This window comes from Glossina fuscipes, unplaced genomic scaffold, assembly GCF_014805625.2.
Source record: "Glossina fuscipes isolate IAEA_lab_2018 unplaced genomic scaffold, Yale_Gfus_2 0, whole genome shotgun sequence".
In the NCBI taxonomy this organism is placed as follows: domain Eukaryota; kingdom Metazoa; phylum Arthropoda; class Insecta; order Diptera; family Glossinidae; genus Glossina; species Glossina fuscipes.
The window spans coordinates 17,914,640-17,937,351 of NW_023998414.1; the positions used below are offsets into that span (position 1 = coordinate 17,914,640).

The 22,712-nt window shown below is 33.4% G+C and overlaps 1 protein-coding gene across 1 annotated transcript in view; it reads left to right on the forward strand.

Annotated features, from left to right (window-relative positions):
• The window catches only part of LOC119634090, a 61,498-nt gene that overhangs the window by 22,298 nt on the left and 16,488 nt on the right, over nucleotides 1-22,712 (forward strand). The window contains exons 5-11 of the mRNA XM_038028032.1: nucleotides 6-77; nucleotides 12,548-12,943; nucleotides 13,327-13,470; nucleotides 13,553-13,835; nucleotides 14,118-14,274; nucleotides 14,382-14,638; nucleotides 15,998-16,238. Coding sequence (XP_037883960.1) covers nucleotides 6-77; nucleotides 12,548-12,943; nucleotides 13,327-13,470; nucleotides 13,553-13,835; nucleotides 14,118-14,274; nucleotides 14,382-14,638; nucleotides 15,998-16,238 — 1,550 coding nt within the window. The remainder of the gene's footprint in view (nucleotides 1-5; nucleotides 78-12,547; nucleotides 12,944-13,326; nucleotides 13,471-13,552; nucleotides 13,836-14,117; nucleotides 14,275-14,381; nucleotides 14,639-15,997; nucleotides 16,239-22,712) is intronic.

Sequence of the window (22,712 nt, forward strand, 5' to 3'; positions counted from 1 at the left end):
CAGCAGCAGCAGCAGCAGCAGCAGCAGCAACAGCAACAGCAACATCAACATTTGATCAGAACTATACCTGCCTCAAGGTAAGTCGCATTAATATTTTTATAAATTTTTTATTTTTTTTGTAAAACGAAATTTTTTTTAAATATTTTTTTTATTTACTTTAATTTTAAATTGAATTATTTCATGCTCATTAAAAAAATATTTCCTTGTTTTTAAGAAATACTTGTACGACGCGCTACCTGCGTTGGATAATATGCTAAATTTATTATTCGCTTTATAGTCATAGTCTTTGATCAATTTGAGACTCACAAACTTTTCGTCGGTCCGCCTGATTTTGATTATTTGAAAAAAGCATAATTTATGATAAAGAAACTTAATATTGTATATCTGGAGTAAAAAAAAAAAAAAGAAAAAAATAAATTCTAGACATTAATTTTGAATCCGCCCAAAATATGTTCTACAGCAGTTAAATAATGAAAAAAGCACTTTCGAAACAATGATTAGTCGATTTATTGAGCGAATGCCATGAATTATTTCGAGTATTGTGTGACCTACGCCACCTTAGCAACACTAAGATGAATTTCAAAGGATTAGCTATTATTTGAGTATACGAGTAGCACAATTGTGTTCTGGACAGCATGTTTCTTATACGGCATTTTGGGAAAAAACAATTTAATTCACTTTGATATATATTTACCGTAACTCAGATGTTTGCCATCCGCAAGACAGATTAGACTTGCCTTAGATTGATATGTAGATCTTTTTTTTTTTAGGTCAAAAAAAATTTGAATTTCGAGTCCTGGAATTGTAATAAAGAGAGTACTCACCTACAGATTTGAAGGCGGGAGTCGTCACAGCAGAAAATTCTTTACCCTAGGAAGGTTGAAGATCAACCAAGCATTTAAAATTCTTTGCTACACACATTCGTTCCCCGTTATATCAACTGTAACTGCAAGTAGAGCATATGCAGCAGAGCAAATAATCCGTTCTTTGGTAACATTTTGAAGTTTTTGGAGTCTGATGCCTTTTTATAACCTCTCTACTTATATGCTCTAATGGTGTTTTACCAATAAATATCGGCTATTAAAAATTATTCACGACGTAGGTAGTCCCACTTAAACTGCCACTTTGGGCAGAATGAGCAAAATGTTGAATCGGTGGTTTTTACTGAAAACTTTTTCGCCAAAGCTGTCCTCCCTTCTTCACTGGCTACACGTTTCACCGAAACTATATTCCTAAGATATTCAACTATATCAATTGGTCACAAAACAGATGCTCACTACAGTGCAGCAATTTGGTATCGTTCGCCGCGAAAAGTGGAGCCTAATGCCGCCACTGGCATCAGTATCCACAGAATACTAATTCATGTGGATATACCAAGGCTGATTGAGTAGCTTTAGTTGGACAGACGGACATATGGGCGGACAAACATGTTTATATGTATTCCAAATCTGGAACTGGCCAAGGATTTAAATATTTTATGCGATTTTTGAAGCCTAGCTCTGCGTGTTATTGAAAAAATAATTAAATTTTGATATACTATAATATTGGGCAGGCATGGTCAAGTTCTCCCATTTTCGTAAAGTTGCTAAAACATCATCCACGGAATAATTCAGTAAATTTTTTTTGCAAATCTATATTTCTATAATATCGACTTTGCACTACTTTTCGTTGTTCGCCTACGTACTGCTTTACCCTACTGCGCAGTCTCTTCTTTTGTTAAAGATTAAATTGTTTCGCATTTACTCCATGATTTTTGATGTATCCCTCAAAAACTTACGAGGGCGTACTTGCAGCACGTTCAGGTGCTCGCTAAAAAGCTAATACTCTATCAAGCAATTTAGTATTGGTAGCAGTAAAATAATTGTAAACAATTTGATAAATAAGAAATAAACGAACGCTAGCTATTATGCCAGAAACAACCAGCCTATTATTTACCCATAATAATTATAAATTTTCGCAATTTTATTATACCTTTCAATACCAGAAAATAGAAATTTTTCATTAGGAGAGAAATATTTTAACTGCATCAACAATTTGTATTTGTAGGGCATTTTATAATATTATAATATATATAAGGGCCGAAACAATGAAAACAGTGTGTATTTACAGATGAGAACAATATTTTTATACCCATCAACGCGGAACGGGGTTACAGTCATTTTGTCAAAACATTTGTAACACCCAGAAGGACGCTTCAGAGACCCCAATCCGAATCGATTTAAATATACTCGTCTGTTTGTCTGTGTAATGTCCGTTGTCTTGCCGCAAAAACGAAGCTATCAACTTCAAATTGACAGAAGCATTAAAAGTTCTTGTATGCACGTTCATATTGAAAATAAACGCCCATAGTACGACATAAACTGAGGAAATTTTTGTTTTCTAAAAGTAATAAAAAAAATCGGTTTTTTGCTCTATACTAATACACTATAGCAAATAAACGTGCAAAAGCTTCAATGCATACACTATGGACGATACTGTAGGACCTGTACTGTAAAAACAGCAAAAGTTGTACGCGCCTACCCAATATATGATCGACGATATGAACGATCAAATGCAAAACAAGCGATTGCAAAAACATGCTTCAAAACACCTGCATGTCCGTCCATATATCTGTACGTCTTCGCGGCTGTGTAGTATTTTTGGTAAACAATCTCTCGTTAGCGTAAATGAAGATATTGTCTACCACTTTGCAAAACAATATGGAACTGGTCGAAACTCTTCACGGGACACGTCTACAAGATCTACACAAAGTAGAAAACATCAGCCATCTTCACTCCATATTATTGAGCATTAAAATGTAATTCTTTTACTTGTTTTGTCTTTTTTTATTGTAATGCTGACCGGGTATAAAAGATTAGTTCACGATCGAATATAATTTTCTTACTTGTTGAATATTAGAATTGATTTACGGTGATAGAAAAGAAAGAAACAAAGTTTTGCTAAATATATGCAATATGATCGATTCGTCTAATCAAAAAGGTGTATGCAACTCATGTTTCTGTTTGTACGTCTTTTAAGTATAATTATGATCGACGGAATAAGAGTGTACGAATCATATTGGGCTATAGGCTTGGTCAATATAACAATATGAAATATATATATTCTTCTTACTGTAAGTCTTTTTTTTCATCGGTCTCGACCATAGCGGACAAGTATTTATTTCAATGAAATGCACCTTTGGATAGCTCGACGGACGGACTTAACGGATGTATTTACTTTACGTTTCTTAAATTCATAAGAAAAGAGTTAAGAAGATTTTTTAATGTACGGGGTTTTCTATATGAAAGGACAGGTTTTTGGTTTTATAAAACGGTTTTATCCGAAAAGGGAGATATGGCGGTTCTTACGAAGCAAAAGTGCTTTTCCTTGACGCAGTCCAAAAAAACCTACAATTTTTTTAAGAATATCATTCAAAATCTCTGCTTATAGGCAGGAAAGTGAATTTTTTCATACCCTACGTAGAGACCTAGAAGAGCGTTAGATGAATACACTTTCCGATATAGTCGGTTCTCAACATCGTTTTCCGAATCGACTTAAGCTTGTCTGTCCGTCTGGGGTACTTTAATAGCGAAATATAAGCGAAGCGTTATTCGTTGGTCGAAATGATGAAGGCGTATTCACTTTGTCAAAACGTTCTAAGCTCTCAGGAGGACAGTTCAGAGACGCTATAAATTGGATAAAGTTTTGATCAGAATTAAGTTCTAATCGAGTTAGACATGATCCTTTGTCTGCCTATGCAATGTCTGATGTAAAAATTCTTTTTGGAAACGGACCGAAGCGTGCAAAGATCAACTTTGTTGCGATAGAGATTCTACTACTCAACGAATTGCTGAGAAGCGATTATCAATTAGTAATTGTTAATATTTTAAATATATTTCGGCATGTGGGTTGCAAGCACTCTAAGAGAACGCAATTGCGTTTCATTAGTTTTTATTTCGCACGCCCGTCAACAAAAAGGCATCTCCCTGTACTTAGTCTTAACTGCAGTTTTTTAATTTGCTTCTTCCATGCAGATTAAATTTCAGGTCGTTCAGCAGACATTGAAAAACTTTTCGATATATGACCACATTCGCCATTTTCTTTACATCTTATTTGTTGAAATTTCCATCAACTTCTGCAAAAGAATTGTTCTTCATCAGCAAAATAATTCGCTTCTATGAAATAAGTCAAAAATTCTCTTACAATTTCCTTCGAAAAGAAGTTTCTTGAAGAAGATGCTTGTTTTTTAACCGTGCCACTCCCCCACTTTCAATTTGAACTTAGGCAAACAACACTCCTTTCTCATTTCTTGACCATATAGTCCTTCCTGATCACTATCATGCCTATACGCATAGATAATATCACCTTAACGGCTGCTCAAACGCGAACTTTCGCAGTCTCTCGATAATATCGTATAATTGCTAAAATATCTCCTAGAAAATCCCGAAAATTCGTAAAAATAATATGTAAACAAAATAAAATAAAATGAAAAGGAAAAGGGGGAAAAAAATGCATTGAACGTAAAACTTGTTGTAGGAGATTAAAGAAAAGTTTTGTATTTAAATATTTTCTGTATTGTTTATATAAATCATGAAATTAAAAACAATCGTTTTAAGCGCAAACTTCTTTCTATAAATAATTAAATGCAAAGATAATAAATACTTGTGTGTAATTATGCCTTTACACATTACGTTCTATGTGTTTCGTTTTGCATTTTAAGCATGTTTTTGCACATCGCATAGGCTCGATTCAAAGTCGACTGCATATGCTTTTTAAAGTAATTAGAAGAATTATTTGCAGTAAGCTAATAAAAGCGCACATATATTTGTACTTGAATTTGATTGAAAACCAGTAAATCTTGTCTCTCATTGTCCAAGCAAAACGCGAAACTCATCCTACATTGACAGATTTGAGAATGTATTTAGGAAATTTACTGCTACATCCGTAGATTTTATAATCCCATTATCTCATTTGTTCTATCAACAGCACCAGTAGCGTGTCGAGGCAGCATTTAAAGTAGCTAAAGTTGTTCCTGATATACAGTATAACAAAATTTATGCTATCCGAAGAACTCCTATGACGGTAACACTTCGGATGGACAACTCAAAAGTGCCCCACATAACATATATTTCATATTTTATTTACCCATTAACAATACAAAAAAGACAACTCAATGTTTGTTTGAAAGCTAATAATAATTTTAAATGTATATATACGTGTAGTAACTATTATATCCCCCATGGGTATATATTGGGTTTGTGCGAATGTATGCAACACCCAAAACAATTGGCGATATGGTCACCTTTCACTATACCGGTCGATTTAGAATCATCTTCTAAATCAATTTAAACTTGTCTGTCAAAAAAGTGCAAGGAAATATAATGTAATCACTTGCAACTGTGCGTGAGCATGGCGGATTTTTTCCATTTTTGCACGTAAAGAGTGTGGTGTGTTTCGTAAAGTAAATGTGGATACTATCGTCCTATCGTCTAACCCACAAATTTTCATTAAGAAAAACGGAGCTGCGTTCAATTTACACTTCACTGCGGGCTTCTGTTTTAATCAATTTAGCCCATTTTCAATACCAACCTGCGTGTAAGAACTTTCAATGTTTTGAACCAAATATGAAATTGATATCTGCATTTTTGCGACTAGAAGTGTGCCAATAACAAACACCTCACAGACGGACAGACATGGCTTAATCAATTCAGAATTTCACGCTGATCAAGAAAATATATATAGCGTCTGTGAGGCTCCTTTTTGAGTGTTACATACATTATGAAAAAAAAAAAAAAAAAAAAACGAAACCGCAAGTTGAGAACTTTTTGCTGTAGAACTCTGAAAGGGAGACTTTTAAATCAGTATCGAATACTTGCCGGTGCTTAAGAAAAACCTTTGTAACTTAGTACAAGTCAGATTTGTCGATTGCATATAGGAGTGGATAGCGTATGCGATATACACGTAAGGACGGATGGACAACACTGGCCACACTGCTTTTTTGTGAAATTGCGAAATATATTAAAATGCAATAGTGTTTTTGTAATTGTGATTGTGTGCTCGCATGTTTATTTTATAAGAAACAAACCAATGGTTACATTACAATAAAACCGTCAAACGTATGGAATCTGTACTACCACGGCAGTCAGCTTCTTGTTTATACTTAAACAAGCCGGAAGTAAGTGAAATGATTTTATAAAATCACCGAAATTAACCTCACCGTGTAAATATGTCCTTAAAGAAATTCCGATGATAAGAAAAGGAGAAGGAAAACTTATTCATACCAATCGAAAATATCTTGGACTTATTTGAAGAATCTTTTGATAAGGATAGAAAATAAAAATAAAAAAAAAAACAAAAACAAAACCAAATTATCTTAAACTTTGTACATGATGAGAGCTCTCCTCTTATTCTCTATGAATGGATACAAATAGGTAAAATGAAATTTTTATTAAATTATCGGACTTTGTTTTCATTATATAAATAGTTTTGCACATCATTTCCTAATTTGTTGTGTGAATATTTTTAGAATATAATCTGGCATTTATACAATAAATATTTAGATTTCTTTCGCCCAACATTTTGTACCCAATATCGGCGAGCATTTTAATCTCATCCCGACATAAGTGACAGTGAGAAATAGAGACCTTCCAGCACCCATAGAACCTATATGGAATTTCGTTTCTCAAAATATGCTCCAATTTGATAGGAATACCGATAGAGTTTAGTTTAACAAGACGGCGTTGGACGGAATTCTAGATAAAAATCGCAAGTGACTCCATTAGGTAAAGTGAAGTATTTTTTCATCGAACGCTTAGACATTCTTTTCCATCTCGCTATGTAATGTGGATCGTTTATAATTATATTTCAGCAAATTTGAATCCTAATAAAACAATTTCGAAGAAATGTGATGCATCAATTTTGCAATTCACTTTTGTGTCAGCACTTCTTTGCCGTACCCATCGGATAATGTTTATCTTTTCGATAATGAAAAACTGAAAGGGCATCAAACGAAAGCTACTGCGTAGAATCAACCTAACATTTTCACAAGCAAGCCTTACTACATCAGCTGCCAATATATATAACGATTATGCGAATTTAGTGTGAAGTTGTGCATGAAAGAATAAAATTAATTCCTCTGTTTGGAAAAAAAACTCAATTACTTTCCGAGCAAAGTGTGTGTCTGAACAAGGAAGAAATTATGTACTTCACTCTATACTTATCCCGTGAACTAAATACACAGAAATTAGTCTTTTATTCATTATAAACGTGTGCCTATCCAGAGTGTTTTGTAGTTGTTTAATTTAATACCAACGCAATTTGGTGTTACTTTGCAAGGGTGTTCAGCAGCCGCTTACATTAGAAGCTTTTATGAGTATGCCAAGTGAAGCCTAGTGGGCTTATGCCTAAATCACTCACGTTTTCATAGGCGAAAAATTCGACAATCGCGAATAAAGAGAAGGCAATGCCTTCAGTATGCAATATGGGTTCATTCATTGCGAAGTTCGTTGTTCGACATGTGTACCGCCCAATCGAGAAACGAATTCTGATAAGAAAATAAAGTAAGCCAAGTAAGTCTCAGTTGAAAACGAGCGTGGTTTTCTTTTTCGGTTATATATATTTTAATTTCTCAATGGATCCAAGTGTCATAATTATTTTAGTGCAATGAGCCTTTAACAAATATTTTAAGTTAATTATAAACTGTTTTTTTTTTTTTCTTTGCTTTTGTTTTTCATATAATTATTTTTTCTTTTCTTTTTTTTTTTTTTGTATATTAATTAAAACGTTCAGAAGCAAAGTGCTATCGCCGCCGCCACTTCATACTGTAATGTTGTTATTGTTAAATTTGATTTAAATTTTTTGTTTTTAATTCTATTTTTATTCTCACATGAAATTCAGGCAAATTCAAGAGTATGAAACACAAACAACAAATATGCATATAATTATTTACTGTGCACATGCAGGCGATGAGAGTGAAAATGTTTTAACTAAAAAAGAAAAGAAAAGAAAGAAAACGAAATTATATGTTTTACTAATTGGCAAGGCAAAGAATTGATTATTAACAAGAAACGACACTAAAGTGCGGTACGAAATGCCCTACATCGATTCGCTTAACTTAGAGTCATTCGTAAAATGACTTTTTCAAAAAACCAAAAGTGCTCGAGATGCGAACCATTTTCAATAGTTTCCGTCTTTGGGCGAAAACAGGTCGGTGTACCAAGTTAAGCGTAGGAAAACACACAGGATACACAGGCGAGCTGACAGATAGGCAGTGATTCTCAATCGAACGGCATAATAAAACGTGAGTCTCTCCCACGTTCTAGTTGTTGCATACATCCACACTAATCGAATATATTTTTGCACCACACGCGGTTTAGGGAATAAAAATTAATCAATGTGACACAGCAATAATATAATTAGTCGATTCTTTTTTTGAATATAGTTTTTGGAGGACTTCTCCACCCTTTCGATGCAGCATAAAATTTGAAAAAGTTCATTTTATGTGGAATATCAAACTACATTAGTATTTGAAATAGTTTTTCAATATTTTTATCTCGATTTCTTTTCGATATCAGGTTTTGGAAATGCAACCCAATCAATACTTAACAAGCTTATTATAATTATTTACAAGCAATTATAATTATTTACGTTGGTCGGTCTTGCCATTCATAGCTTGTCTACTTAATAGGCTTTTTATTCACACTTCTTTTGATGCTAACATAGGCTATCTTCTTTATTTATTATGGCTATTTATTCGTATACGCTTTCTTCATTCAAACCACTATTGGGTTGTCGAAAAACTCACAACACATTTTTTTAATATATCAAAGTTGATCGCTTTGCTTGCTTTAAATACCATATTTGCAGCTTTATGTTAAGAGCAATTAAGCGCCTTCTCTTAGACATTTCAGACAATATTGCGAAAGAGGAAAGTAGAAGATGAACAACAATTGAGTATAATATTGAGTATGGATGAATAGGCTGGGCTTGTGTGATGATGAGACATCATCGATAATATCTAAATCATATCACTTAGTGAAAGAGATCTTGCAAAGGCATAAAAGCCCCTTTATACAATCATCTGGAATATATCGTTCGATAATATATTATTCCCGACAACTCAACATATCCGTTAACATATTTGATAATTATTAAAATATTCATTCCTCTTACTTTCTTTACGAGTACAATTTAACTCGGTCGGCTTCGACAAGAGAGGTTGGAATTAGTACCGTAGAGTATAGAATAAAGTTGTGACTTCTGCGTTTGTCTTTAAGCTACACACTAATTTCTTTAAGCTACACACAATCTAGTTTCTTGGAATTTTGAATAGATGTAGTTTTGCGCCCAAAAATGCAATTTGGGGGAAACTTTACTTTGTCTGCTTAATTCAAAGGATAGCACAGCTAAATCCTTACAAGAGATGGACAATGGATACGCTACAATTTCCAAAGTCTGAGTAACCATGCGGCAGAGAATGCGAACCAATAACGTCGACAATAAGGTCAAATATTCTTGAGTGTCTTATTCTCGGGTCGGCTAAGCGTGCAGTACGAAACCATCCCCAAAAAGTACCACGTCTAATAATCGAAACAATTGGGCTAAACAATGGGCGTAATACATGAAAAGTTCGATTTTTTTGGTACAATATTGAACAACGACTCGCTGCCCGGATATCTCATTTACATTCATCTCTACTCTACTCTACTCTAATGACGCTGTAAATGGTAGGTGGGGGAAAAAGAAGTTCAAAGAAGTCCGACAGATGAAAGTGTCGATAACATTCTTCAAGCAAATGCTTTCTCATCAAAAAGCAGTATTTCATCCTCGGAATGCACTCGATTTCAAATTGATCGGCTGGTTTGCAAAATTGCCGAAGTAGCGCCATTAAAAACTAATGATCGAAATGTTATAAAATTTTAACGCATTCGTACTATCTAAAAATCAATACCCCTCGTACATCTGAATGTCATTCTACGGGTGCGTTATTAAGTTAAAAACTTAAAGCTAGTATACAGAGTCCGATTTGAATATAGATGATGGTTTTACTAACTACGGTATTCACTCATTTCACCATATTCTGATGGAACGTTTAATTGTTTGCACGATATTTTCAAAAGATTATTTCATAAAATTTTTATATTAAAGAACCACCTTTCCATTTACTATAGCGAAGGCATAAAAATTTTTAATTATTCGAAATTTATTAACTTCTGTGGGGAAGCGCCCATATTGGTTCATATTTACAGGCTTAGATGTATGTATGCATGCAATGCACATCGCTTTTGTTTAGTCGATCACCACACGTGCCTAATGCTCTATTTATTTAGATTAGATAGACTAACTGTTGATTTCGCTTATGTATATATACCGTAACATGATGTTCATGTTGTCTTTGTTATTGTTATTTGAATTTTCTTCGCATTCCTTTAGTGCAAATTGTTTCATTCTTATACCCGTCATCGAAGAGTAGGAATATACTCAATTTGTCATGATGTTTGCAACACCCAAAAGGAAACTTCATAGACTCTATAAATTATAGCCATTCTTCATCAGCGGGAAATTCTGAATCGATTAAACCATATCTGTCCGTCTGTTTATCTGTGAGCCAGTGTCGTGTGTGTTGTTGACACTCTCTTCGATAGAAACATGGGAAGTTTTTGCTCGCACTTTGGTATTGAAAATGTGTCAAATCGATCGGGGAACACGTCCGCGATAATGCAGAAACTGAACACAAAGTTACGAGTGATTAAGTTTTCCTTTTTCCACTTTTTTGAGGTTGTAATGCTTAGAAACCCTAAGGTAAACAAGGCAGAATGCTTAAGATTATTCTGCACATTCGCCAAATTGATGTATATTGTCTGTCCAAAAGTGCGTTATAAGCATTTCGTGGTAGCCACCGCGACATGATGGATTCATTTTGTTTTAGCAATACCATCAATAAGGGTAGGAAATAAAAGGACCTCGAGAGCAAAATGCGACAAGCTCAGTATGTTAATTCTAAATTAATTATGGTGAATATCACGACTTCTTCTTAACAATACCTTCTAGTGGACTTTAAGGTGGATGGTAATTTTTATCCCATTTAAATTTTTGTAACCATGAATAAAAACATGGGGCGGCAAAAATTTTAATGAGAGAGTATGTGAGATGTGAATCGGCCCCAGCCAATTATAAGTGTCTCACTTGCTGTATATAAAATTAATTTAAACATTATACCGAAATATTTGTTTTTATTCAAATACGGACGTCTACTATATATATGGATACGTGTATGTCAACATCAATTAAACGGAATAAATTATAGAACCGTCTAGAGATGAAATAGGGCAAAGAAGATTTTTATATACATACATATTCTACCTATAACTTAACGGTGCGCTGTTTGGTTGGTATTAGTGTTAAAAATGTGACTTTTAGTTTAACCCTTAAATGCATATTGTTGCCAGTTATCTACATTCTAGTTTCATTTAATTTTATTTAAAACCTTAGTGTGTGCGCTTTCGAATGCATGTTGATACTCGTAGACAATAAATCATGTGTGAAAGAGAAAACTTGTCATTACCTTTGGCGGGTAACATGTGAATTTGGTGGGCGATAAAGTTCAGTGTGTTACTTGGAGTGGACGAATGATTTATCCAATTGAAAAAAAATTACTTTTCATTTATTGTTATGTAAGCTATCAACGTTTTGATGTTGTATTTGACAATTATATTTGATATATGCCGGTTTTTTTGGAAATAGTGTATGTAACAAGATGTGTATTTTTTCCGTTTCTCACAGAAGTAATAATAAGCGAGTGCTTGTGGTTTCTTTGTTTTTTGGCTCATTTTGCTTTGCTTTATACGATGTCTAGGCAGGCGACTACAAGATATATCGCGGACATATCGTGGATACACTCGTTGGACTTGAAAATGGGGATATTTTTGAAAAGGAAGAAGATATGGGTAACCTACACGAAATTGATTATTATCCAGTCGCATAAGATCTAGTAAAACAATTATAGGACAATAATGATGAAGAGGAAGAACACGACAATGAAGATCTTTCCTTAGTTATATTTGATGTTGCAGCTTACATGCACCAAAGCAGGGAAGTTATATGAAAAGACCGCAATTTCGAATACAGTCACGGGCGCATACATATTTCACAGGGAATACAGGATTTCCCCCTCGATTTGCTTTTTCTTACTTTCTTGCCTTTAATCTACAAGTCACAATTTTTAAGATATTTTGATGAAATTTGGTAAACCGGTACGTTTTTGCCCGACGACGAGCGCTCTTCAAAATGATTCGGATCAGATCAGTTTCTCGATCATTTCCCATATAACAACTTATTATTAAAAGTCTTAATAAAAACGATTCTATTGAGTAAATAGGTGTAGAGCACTTGATGGTGGGCCTTGTCCTGCTGTACGATTTCTACTTGATACTTACTTACACTTATATTCAGAAGTTAAGCATTTTTTTGATATATATTCCAATGAGATGATTGGCTTAATTTACAATTTATTATCAAATTATTTACTAAATCAAACCACAAATCCCAACTCCCATCCATTCCATCGTAGATCTAGAAGGCCAGCCAAAAGATTACCATTTTTAAATGACGATGATAATACAAAAAGTGATACCGATGATGGCGATGAGGATGAAGATTTTTGCACCGATGATTCTGATGATTATTACGGGCAACGTCAACAGCAAAGTTACAATGTGGCCGCAACGGCACCAGCGACTAATAATTTGCATATGTCGATGACAACACATTATCACGGTAGCATAAAACGTAAAAAGTTGGAAACTACACCAGTCGAATTACTGGATAATGATGATGCTTGCAGCGAAGATGCTTTTATACGTAAAATAGCCAGTGCTAGCGCTGAGCCGGTAGTTGAAACAATATTGGCCGTCGTGCCACCGGTTGCAGTGCCTGCTGCTATCCCCATTGTAACGTCTTCTACAAAGTAAGCTTAACACTTGTTTGTTCAATAACTATGCAAAACTATTGATTTCCATAAAGACTTTCAATATTTTATTGTTGAAATTATTTTTGGCCTTTACTTGAAATATTGTGTTCCTTTGTGTTTGCAAAATTATCGCTTCTTCCCATTCTATTGTACTGTGCAATATGTTTATATACTTTTTATGTTAAACCTTATTTCGATCTCATGTTCATCATAGTATTTTTGAAAAAAATGTTTGTTTTGTCCCTGTGTTATCATTGATTTTTTCAAAATTGTTTTTAAAAAATTAAAAGTAAATTATATTTAGCTTAAGTTTTTTACTTAATTTTTTTTTTTTTATTTTTATTATTTTTTTATTTTCATTTATTATTATCCTTTTCTAGATTTATGGGTCCCAGCTCTCGAGTCATTAGTCGTGTTGCTCATAAACGTCAAGTACTCACGCCACCAAACAGTGTTGCCACCTCTTCGGACGGTCGCATACAATTGGAAATAGTTTCGCAACCTGAACAGCAACATCGTGCTAGGTAGACTTTAGTTATGCTTATGCTTGAATTGTGCGCCTTCATATTCTTTTTTGTCTATTATTATGATTGAAAATATGTTTAGATATCAAACTGAGGGTAGCAGAGGTGCGGTTAAAGATCGAAGCGGCAATGGCTTCCCCATTGTTCGTTTGATTGGCTATAATAAACTGGCCGTTCTGCAAGTATTTATTGGTACCGATATTGGCCGTGTAGCTCCGCACATGTTTTATCAAGCCTGCAAGGTGGCCGGTAAAAATTCCACCCAATGCAATGAGAAAAAAGTAGATGGTACTGTGGTTATTGAAATTGATTTTAAGCCCGAACAAGACATGACCATAACTTGTGATTGCGTTGGAATTTTAAAGGTATAAATGTTTTATTTTATTATACTAACAGAACTGGTAAAATAAAACTATTTGTCCATTAGGTTGCAGTTGAGGCAGGCTCACTTATCCCATCTGTGAACCAGGCCGGCTGTGAACCATTCGCTTATTAATGAAAAGAACTTTGTTTTAGAAGATTTTTTTTCAAAAAAAAAAAAAAAAAAAAAACTTGTAAATAAATTTAAGCGAAGAAAGTCGTTTAACAAATTTTATTCGATTTCAATTTTTTTTCTTCTTCTTCTTTTTCTTTTTATCATTTTTTAGGAACGCAACGTCGATGTTGAACATCGTTTTCCCGATCATCTTGCCCAGAAAAATAAAAAAAAATCAACTCGATGCCGTATGGTGTTCCGCACCCAGCTCACGTTAGACGATGGAACTATAGAAACATTGCAAGTTTGCTCTAATCCAATTATATGCAGTAAGTATGAAATTGACAAATTGCATTTTTCGCGATTGTTTTCTATTTTCGTTTTCGTTTTCGTTTTTGTGTTCGTTTTCGCTTTCATTTTACTATCATTTATTCAGCACAACCACCTGGTGTTCCTGAAATTTGTAAGAAATCATTAAATTCTTGCCCAGTTGATGGAGGTCTTGAGTTGTTTGTAATTGGTAAAAACTTCCTAAAGGATACGCATGTGGTATTTCAAGAACTATATGATAGTAATGGTAATAATCCTGTCGATGACCTTAAATGTGCTGATATTGCGGTAATGCATCAATCAACATTGATAGGGCCGTGCTGGGAGCAGACAGTTATGCCCGATAAGGAATATCTTCAACAGGTACTTAAATATATATTAATCTATACATATATATATATATAAAAGAAAGTGAAATCGAAGAATCGCATCAGTGGAGGGTGACGGAGGAGAAAGACGAGTGAGGAGCGATTATATAAACTGAAATTGACGCGTGACTGTCTGTTTACGTCAAACTAAAAAAAGTGCGAAACTATTTTATTTATTGCGGCCAGGGCAAAATTGATATTTACGTTCAGTATACATATCCTTGATCAGCGAAATATGATTTAGTTATCGCTCGTTAAATTGTTTCTGGAACTAGATATATCTCTCAGCAGAAATAAGCGAAAAATCTAATTCTTCTTCCTTTGAGAGATGCTCTCTGTTCACGTTGTACTGATGGTAGGGCCTTTGAACTACGCTGCCCATTTTGAATACCAATCTGCGTGCAGTAATTTGCAGTGTTTTCGTTAAATAAATGAATATGCCTGAATCGATTCAAAATTGCATGCTAGACGGGAATATTTACATTTACATTATGCAACATAAGGGACTCTCTGAAGTGTCTTTGTTATGCGTGTTGCAAATATTTGGACAAACCCAATATACATACATGCACTCTAAAGAGTTTTATTAATTGTACCAAGTTCTGTTTAAAATATTTTACAATTCTACAAATTAAAGCGTTTTGCCTATTGCTGGCTTGTATGTAGACAGAGTCACATACTTTCTTACATTATAAGGTTTTAAATGATGAATCCTTTTATGAGATTTTAGCTGGGAATTTTTTTCTTTTTTTTTAAATTGCAAACGTTATGACAATTTAAGTAAATACCCATCGATAGTTTTTTTTGATATGACCAATCATGCAAAGAATGTCCTCTATTCACGTAACGCGATGACGGTGAAAAAAAAGAAATGAGGAAAGAGGAAGAAGAAAAAAAGAACAGGCCGCAGGCTAGTGGGTATTTATTCAATCGATAGGTATTACGGCCTTACCGACTGAAGAACGCTCTATAGCTGTAATTAATGTAAACTCTATCGCGTTGCGATTTAAACCCACGCTGTTACAAGTGCATTTGTGCGTTTTTAAGACTAAAATGTGGCGATGCATTGTTCCAATGCAATGTTCCAATGCATTTTGGAAATGTTTACGGTTTTGTTACATTGCTGTAGCTATATCGTATTTATTACGGGGAACGTATTTGTACTGCAAGATAGTGATGCATGTATGCAGCGATATTACATTTACTGCGTATTATCGTTTATTTTTCTGATCTTTAAAACTTGTTCTCATTCAAAGTCACTAAAGTCATTAAAAATTATTAATAGAATTCGAGTTTAGTCGGAGACCGATTTTTACCCATGAACTTATTTATTCACTTTATCTACTTGCCGTAGACTCATCTGATTTGCACGGTGCCGCCGTATATTCATCAGAATATTTTAAAACCGATCACGGTCCAATTATTGATAATATCGAGCGGCAAAAAAAGTGAACCTCATACGTTTGTCTACACACCAAAAGGCAATTATACCGCGTTAGCGGCCTCAACTTGTCTTAGCAGTAGCGCAAGCAGTTTACACTGTGGCGGTTGTGGCGGTGGTAATGGTAGCTTGTCGGCAACGACAACAGCACAAGGTATTTATATTTTTTCATTTCATTTTACATTTTCTTGTTTATCTATCTAATCTTCGTCTATATTAAATGAAATGTAAAAAAAAAAAAGAATAAAAAAAGAACAACAATAATAGTATTGTTGTGTATCTGTGTTTATATATACAAACGAGAAATTTAACATTTTTGTATTGTGTTATTGTTTCGTTTAATTCTCATTCGTATGTATTGCAAGAAAACCATGTATATATATATATATATATATATATACATATATACATATATATATATATATATATATATATATAATAAATAATAAAAATGTTTAGTTAGTTACATGTAAGTATAAAAAATTTCTAGGAGAATTATTTTAGTTAAACTTGTTAGAGAATTGTGTGCTTTTAGTGTGTTTAGTATCGACGACAAATCATTCATATAGATATTATTAATATTTATTAACTCTATTTACGTCAAACAACAACTAAATTTAAATACTTTTTTTTTCTCGCTTTCCTTAATTATATTTTTATACAACCGATCATTAATTTTAGTTTTCTGCTAACCCCGATTGGTTAGATTAATCACTACAAATGTGTACAGTACATGCAACGATTCTTAGATGAGAAAATTATATTTTCAACGAAACAATAACAATTACATTACAATAAATGAAAAAAGCAGCAACAACAACAACAATAAAGAGTAAATTGATAATAAATTTTTATTTTTTATGCCCATCACCGAAGATTAAAAATACTTCTATCTTTACAAGTATATTCTTAATAAGCTTGAGATTTGAGCAGTATTTTACCATGTCCCTCTATGCTGCGGTCTGTTGTCCGAATTTGCAATAACAAAAATGAATATAAAACAAGCAAACTAAGTATGTCTTCCTTTTTTTTCTTTTTTTTTTTTTTTTCTGTTCTTCCCATTGGGAAAAAGGTTGGCTTGATTCACTTATTCCCACAACGTTGATAAAAAAGAAAAAAAAAACCAACAAAAAAATTCCTGAAAAAAGGATTTGTAAACGTTGTGATTAATAATTTCGTGGAACGGATGAAAATTGTTATAAATATTGAGGAGAATTCTACAAAAGTCCGCTCTCCAAGTGGCTCGGATAAATCAATTTGAAAGCTTATATGTCTGGTTTGAGATGGCGGGTATCCAAGGTTCGTCCTAAGGCGAATGGCTTTTTAATTATTATTTTTTCCTTGATTAATTACTAACAACAACAAACATGATTATTTTACGTGTATCTGCATACATGATAGTCAGCCAGCCAGCCAGTCAGCCTGCTTGCTTGCTTGCTTACATGGATGCATGCATGCATATATGTTTATCTGCTTAATAAGATGAGAAAATCATTTTAGTACAACTATTTATAGATATTTAACTGCTCAACAGGTCTCCGAGCACCGAGTACCGAGTTAAATTTCTGCATAGTTATCAAGTTCGATATTAATTATGTAAAAAATGTGTGAAATTTTTGTATATGTAGTTACTACTAAACAGTATAGACGATATACTAATCCTATCATTCTATATTTTTAATTTGCAAGAAATTATTAGTTGACGTGGCTCCGAAATGGAAATGGCAATGGAATTCTCACGGTTTCGAAAATTTACATACAAAACTGAAATTTTCTTTACATGAAATTTTCTTTCTCATTTCATACCTAAGATGCACAAGTTGATATGGTTTTTATGCCTTCAATTCTGATAAAATTGAAGCAAAATGAAAAAACATAAATAGTTTTTTTTTTTTTTTTTTTTTTTTTTTATAACTTTGAACAAACTAATAATGATTTTTTCGAATATTTAGGGCAGATATGAACAAAGTACCCTACGTTCCTCCTATATTGACCAATACTCAAAATTCGTGTCAAAGTGAGTATGGTTTTAATGCTAATTGTGCGCTATACCGCTTGTGCGGATTTTTTGCAACACTCAGAAGATCTTAAGAAACCTCTTATTCCGCTGATCGATTCAAAGTGATTTTCTGAATTGATTGCATCACTTCTGCCTATCCCCTGTATTTAACCCTAAACACCGCAATAATTGAGCTGCTTCGATTTACTTCAATTGACTATCGGACTATTTGTACGACCACGCCACAAATGAATCGTTTCGTTAAAAAAGTGTTCATATGTGTAGAAAATTGCAAATTTTTTAAATTTTCCGACAACAATCACTGTCCGACCGATCTATTGAAGCACCTACGCTGCAATTTTTAATGTTTCACAGTGAGAGTTAGTCCACAAACGCAGTTTGACGTAGAAATTTTTCTTTTTTTTCTTTGTTTTGATAAAATTCAACTGTTTTTAAAATCTGCTCGGTACAAAACATCACCATTATCTACGGTCTTTCGTAGCTTATGGATACCCACGCAGTAGAAAAGTGTTAGTTTCAAGGCGACATAGCTATCGAGTACTCCATTTACGAACATCTTGAACGTCTATAAACCGCGGAGTGGTTAAATATGAATCCGTCAACCTGAATAAGCGGTAATCGAAAGGGGCACACCTGGAGAATGCACGTAGTGCGGCAAATCTTCCCAGTCTAAGCTGAAAATTTTCAGGTTGCTTGCTTTTGCCAACGACAGACGGACGAATGCGGATTTCATGATTTTTAAGACACGATCTACACGTCTCGTATCTTACTGTGTTTTCAGTCCAAGCTAACTTAATCATTTTCATAGCTTGAGTTGTATTTTTTCATCTTTAATGCAGTTGAGACCAGAGAAAATGCAGTTCCATAAATGATATCCATCTCTTGAAGCTTTGTTATGCATTGAACGAAAGGTTGTAAACAACTCAAACTTATATCGTCCTAACAACAATATCTAAGTTATCTATATCTGAAATTAGAGGAAGTTGAGCTCGCCAGGTACATTTTATGAAGCAACCAATTCCAGCGGAACGAATTTATTTGTATATCTAATATTTCAAACCCCACCTTATTCATGAAGAATGGTAGTAAAGTCCTATTTATTCTATGTACTTTATGACGAGAATAAGTAAATAATAATAATAAGGTCTTCGAGAAGAAGATTCCAGGTTCCCTTTTGAAGTTCTTTTCCATTGAAGGTCTATAAGCTCGTAAATATAATTTTAGATAATTCGTGAAGATAAACGAAGAGTGGTGTAAGGTGCCTAATACTCGGTTTTAATCGGCTATAATGTGCTTACTTGCTTTCTATTTAGTGATAATTCCTTTCGCATTTTTATTTCCTTCACCAATATATATGGGAGTTTTAAATTTTACTTTAATTTTTTAATTTAAAAACAGAACAAAAAAAGAAATGCATGCCGTTTCCAAAATTCAGCAAAGCCCACAACAATAAGATCAGCAATCACAGTCGAGTGTCGGTCATTAAATAAATGAATGCCTACCGCTCATTTTATACAGAAAGTATTAATTTATTAATTATTATTTACTTTTTTTCTAATATATTTCAACATAGCGCTGTGTGCTTTACGAAAAGAATATAAAATCAAAGTTTTAATTACGTTTGCCATATAATAATAAAAACATTAAATTACAAACACGTGTATGGATTTTAGTCATTTTAAACCTACCATACGATCGCCAGTTTTTTATTCACGAATTGCTTTTGGCATCCAACATCGAACTAATTAAACGTATAAATTTCTAAACTAAATAGTTTGCAACAGCGAAAAATTAACGTCAGAGGGCCGACTCCATTACCAAGCATACGGTTTGAACTTTTTCTAACATATCTCTCGAAAATTTCAAAAAAAAAAAAAAAGGTTAAGTAAAGCGTCCATATGTTCTTGTTAATATTTGAAAATCATCTCAGTACGCTGGCATCTCATTAAAACTAATATCAATATCGTAAGACGTAATCAGTCCGCAAATTGCGGACAATTATCTAATATGGCCTTAATTTACAAACACATTGGTCTAATTTGTATATCTGTCGTATATCGTATGGCACATTGGCAAATGCCTCGTGAAAAAAGAAGGATTCTATTAAGACTACGTATACCAAAGCCAAGTTATTTTTAATTTGTTTCTGATCCCGCTTGTCAAATGAAATGAACTGATTGGGGGCAGTCAGAAAAAGCGTTCGCCCACCACACTTGTCAAGTGAAGCAGGGGTTCACCCACAGTTATCAAAAAGCTGCATTAAGATAAGGTTAGGAACAGCCATCAGATAAAGTAAATCTAAATAAATAATTACACAAGATATAAAAATATAGAATAAAGTGGATAACAATAATACACCTAAAGAGTGTAAATTTTTAATAAATGCAATTAACAAACGCAATTGATCTTCCTTCCAAAAATTTTTCTCAAAACTCCCATCAAGTTAATCGGTCTAGCAGATCGCTCATTTTTAACGAAAACTTGACAGAGTTTATCATATCATTGAATATTTTGGGCAAACTTCTTTAAAGTTTTAAATGGCATATTGAATTTTTCTGTTTTAATGAAGCTTCTATATCAAGCCCGTAAATTCATTAAGTCGGAGTAGGCGGGGACTCGCTTACAATTGTGAAAAAATCATGCATAGATAAAGCAAAGTATATAAATACGATCTTTATTCTGAATTCTTGTACTAAATTGTCTAAAAATATTATTTGAAATATATACGATATACGATAAATGTAATAAGATGGACGATAGACGATTGACGATACGCATATAATGAAATAGACACAACACGTGAGTAGAGTAGAGATTAGAGTTAAATATGGATACTAAAAAATTCGTCCCAACTATTGCAATACATAGATGGGACATTTGTTCGATCCTCAACTGAATTTTGAAAATCATGTTCATGTATAGCCTTATACAGATTTACACAGATTTGGTCCGAAAATATGGGTCATATCCGATCTGAAACATAAAAAGGGTAACGATACTTGAAATACCGTAACAAATTTGATGAAAACGAAACGATTTCAAAGAGATTTTCGATCCAGAAACAAGTTTACTGAACAACAGAAGAAGATATTGATTTTAGTTGTTGGGTATTCGAAATTCATTATAAGCGGCAATGAGTAATTTTTACTTGATTTGCCAAGTTACATTAAATTTTAATTTACCATAATTAATAATCGGTTGCGTTTATCAAATTTTTTTTTAAGAGAAAAAATTTTCAATTTTGAGGATTTGTTTTCGAAAAGACAGAAAACTCTCCGAATATGTTATAAAAAACCGCTTTCCAAGATTTGATGTTGTTTTTATATCCATCGCTTCGTCACGTTGCGGGTATATCCATTTCATTGAAATGTTTACCACCTCAGCCTGTGCATGAAACATATTGTACATATTCTTGATCTTCATGCAGGCCCGTCTGTCTTTCCGTCTCTCTGTCCGCCTGTGTAAGGTCTTTTGTAAACATTCTATTGGCCGCAAAACTGAAGCTGTCCACTTCTAATGTAGCAAGAACATTGGAAGTTATTGCACGGAGATTGATATTGGAAATGGGTCTAATTGGGTGAAGGACACGCCTACACTAGCACATAAACTGAGAACTCGTTTATTTTTCAAAAAAAATAAAATATTGTTTTTTTCTCCTTATTCATAAATTACGACCGATAAATCTATGGCGATGGTGCAGTGTCCGTATAAAAATAGTAGAAATTGACCACGCCTACACAGTATTATAGTGTATCAAAATCGAATTCTTTTTTCAACACCTATATAATGCGTAAAAGCAAGCTTAAAAAACCCCATCAAATTTATAAGGTCTTGATCAGTTTCAAAATAGCAATGCACCTAAGCATGTCCGTCTGTTCGTCTGTCCGACTGTGTAGTATTTGCGCGTTGACATTCTCTCGTTTGCAGAAGTGAAGACACCTCCTACAAATTTGCAAAAGTATTTGAAAATGACTCAAATGACTTTTCGAAAAGCATGCCTACGACGGCCAAATGCCTGCGCAACAAAAACTGTGGTGGTCATAAACTATGACAGATACACGATATAAATTTCAACTTTTTAATATTGAATATATGAAAAATCATACGCCTCTACCTATTATTATGCAGTATGGAAATTTAGATTTTTTTTAAGGATCACGGCGGTGAGTGTAAAAAATTCGATCACTACCGAATACAATTTCCTTACTTGTTTTTCCCCTTTTTTTCTTAATTTGAATTTAAATTCCACAAAGCGTATAATTATTTTCCACATACTGCTAATCTCTCCGACATAAAAAGAAAAACTTTAAACAGAGTCGTCATCGAGGTTATGAAATATTATGCACAGAGTAATATAAATATTTCCTTGTGCTACCTATGGTAGCTGAGATATCACATAAAATTTTCTTCATCTTCTATATGTGTTACATTATAGATCGTACAGATTATTTATGGCTTTAACGCATAAGCGCTTATAAAAAGACAAAATAATTAAAAAACATGAAAAAAAAAAAATGCGATTAATAAGCAATGAATTCGTTAACGAAACATTTATAGAAAAAAAAAATAAAATAAAATAAAAAAAAATTAAATGTGAATTGAAGCACA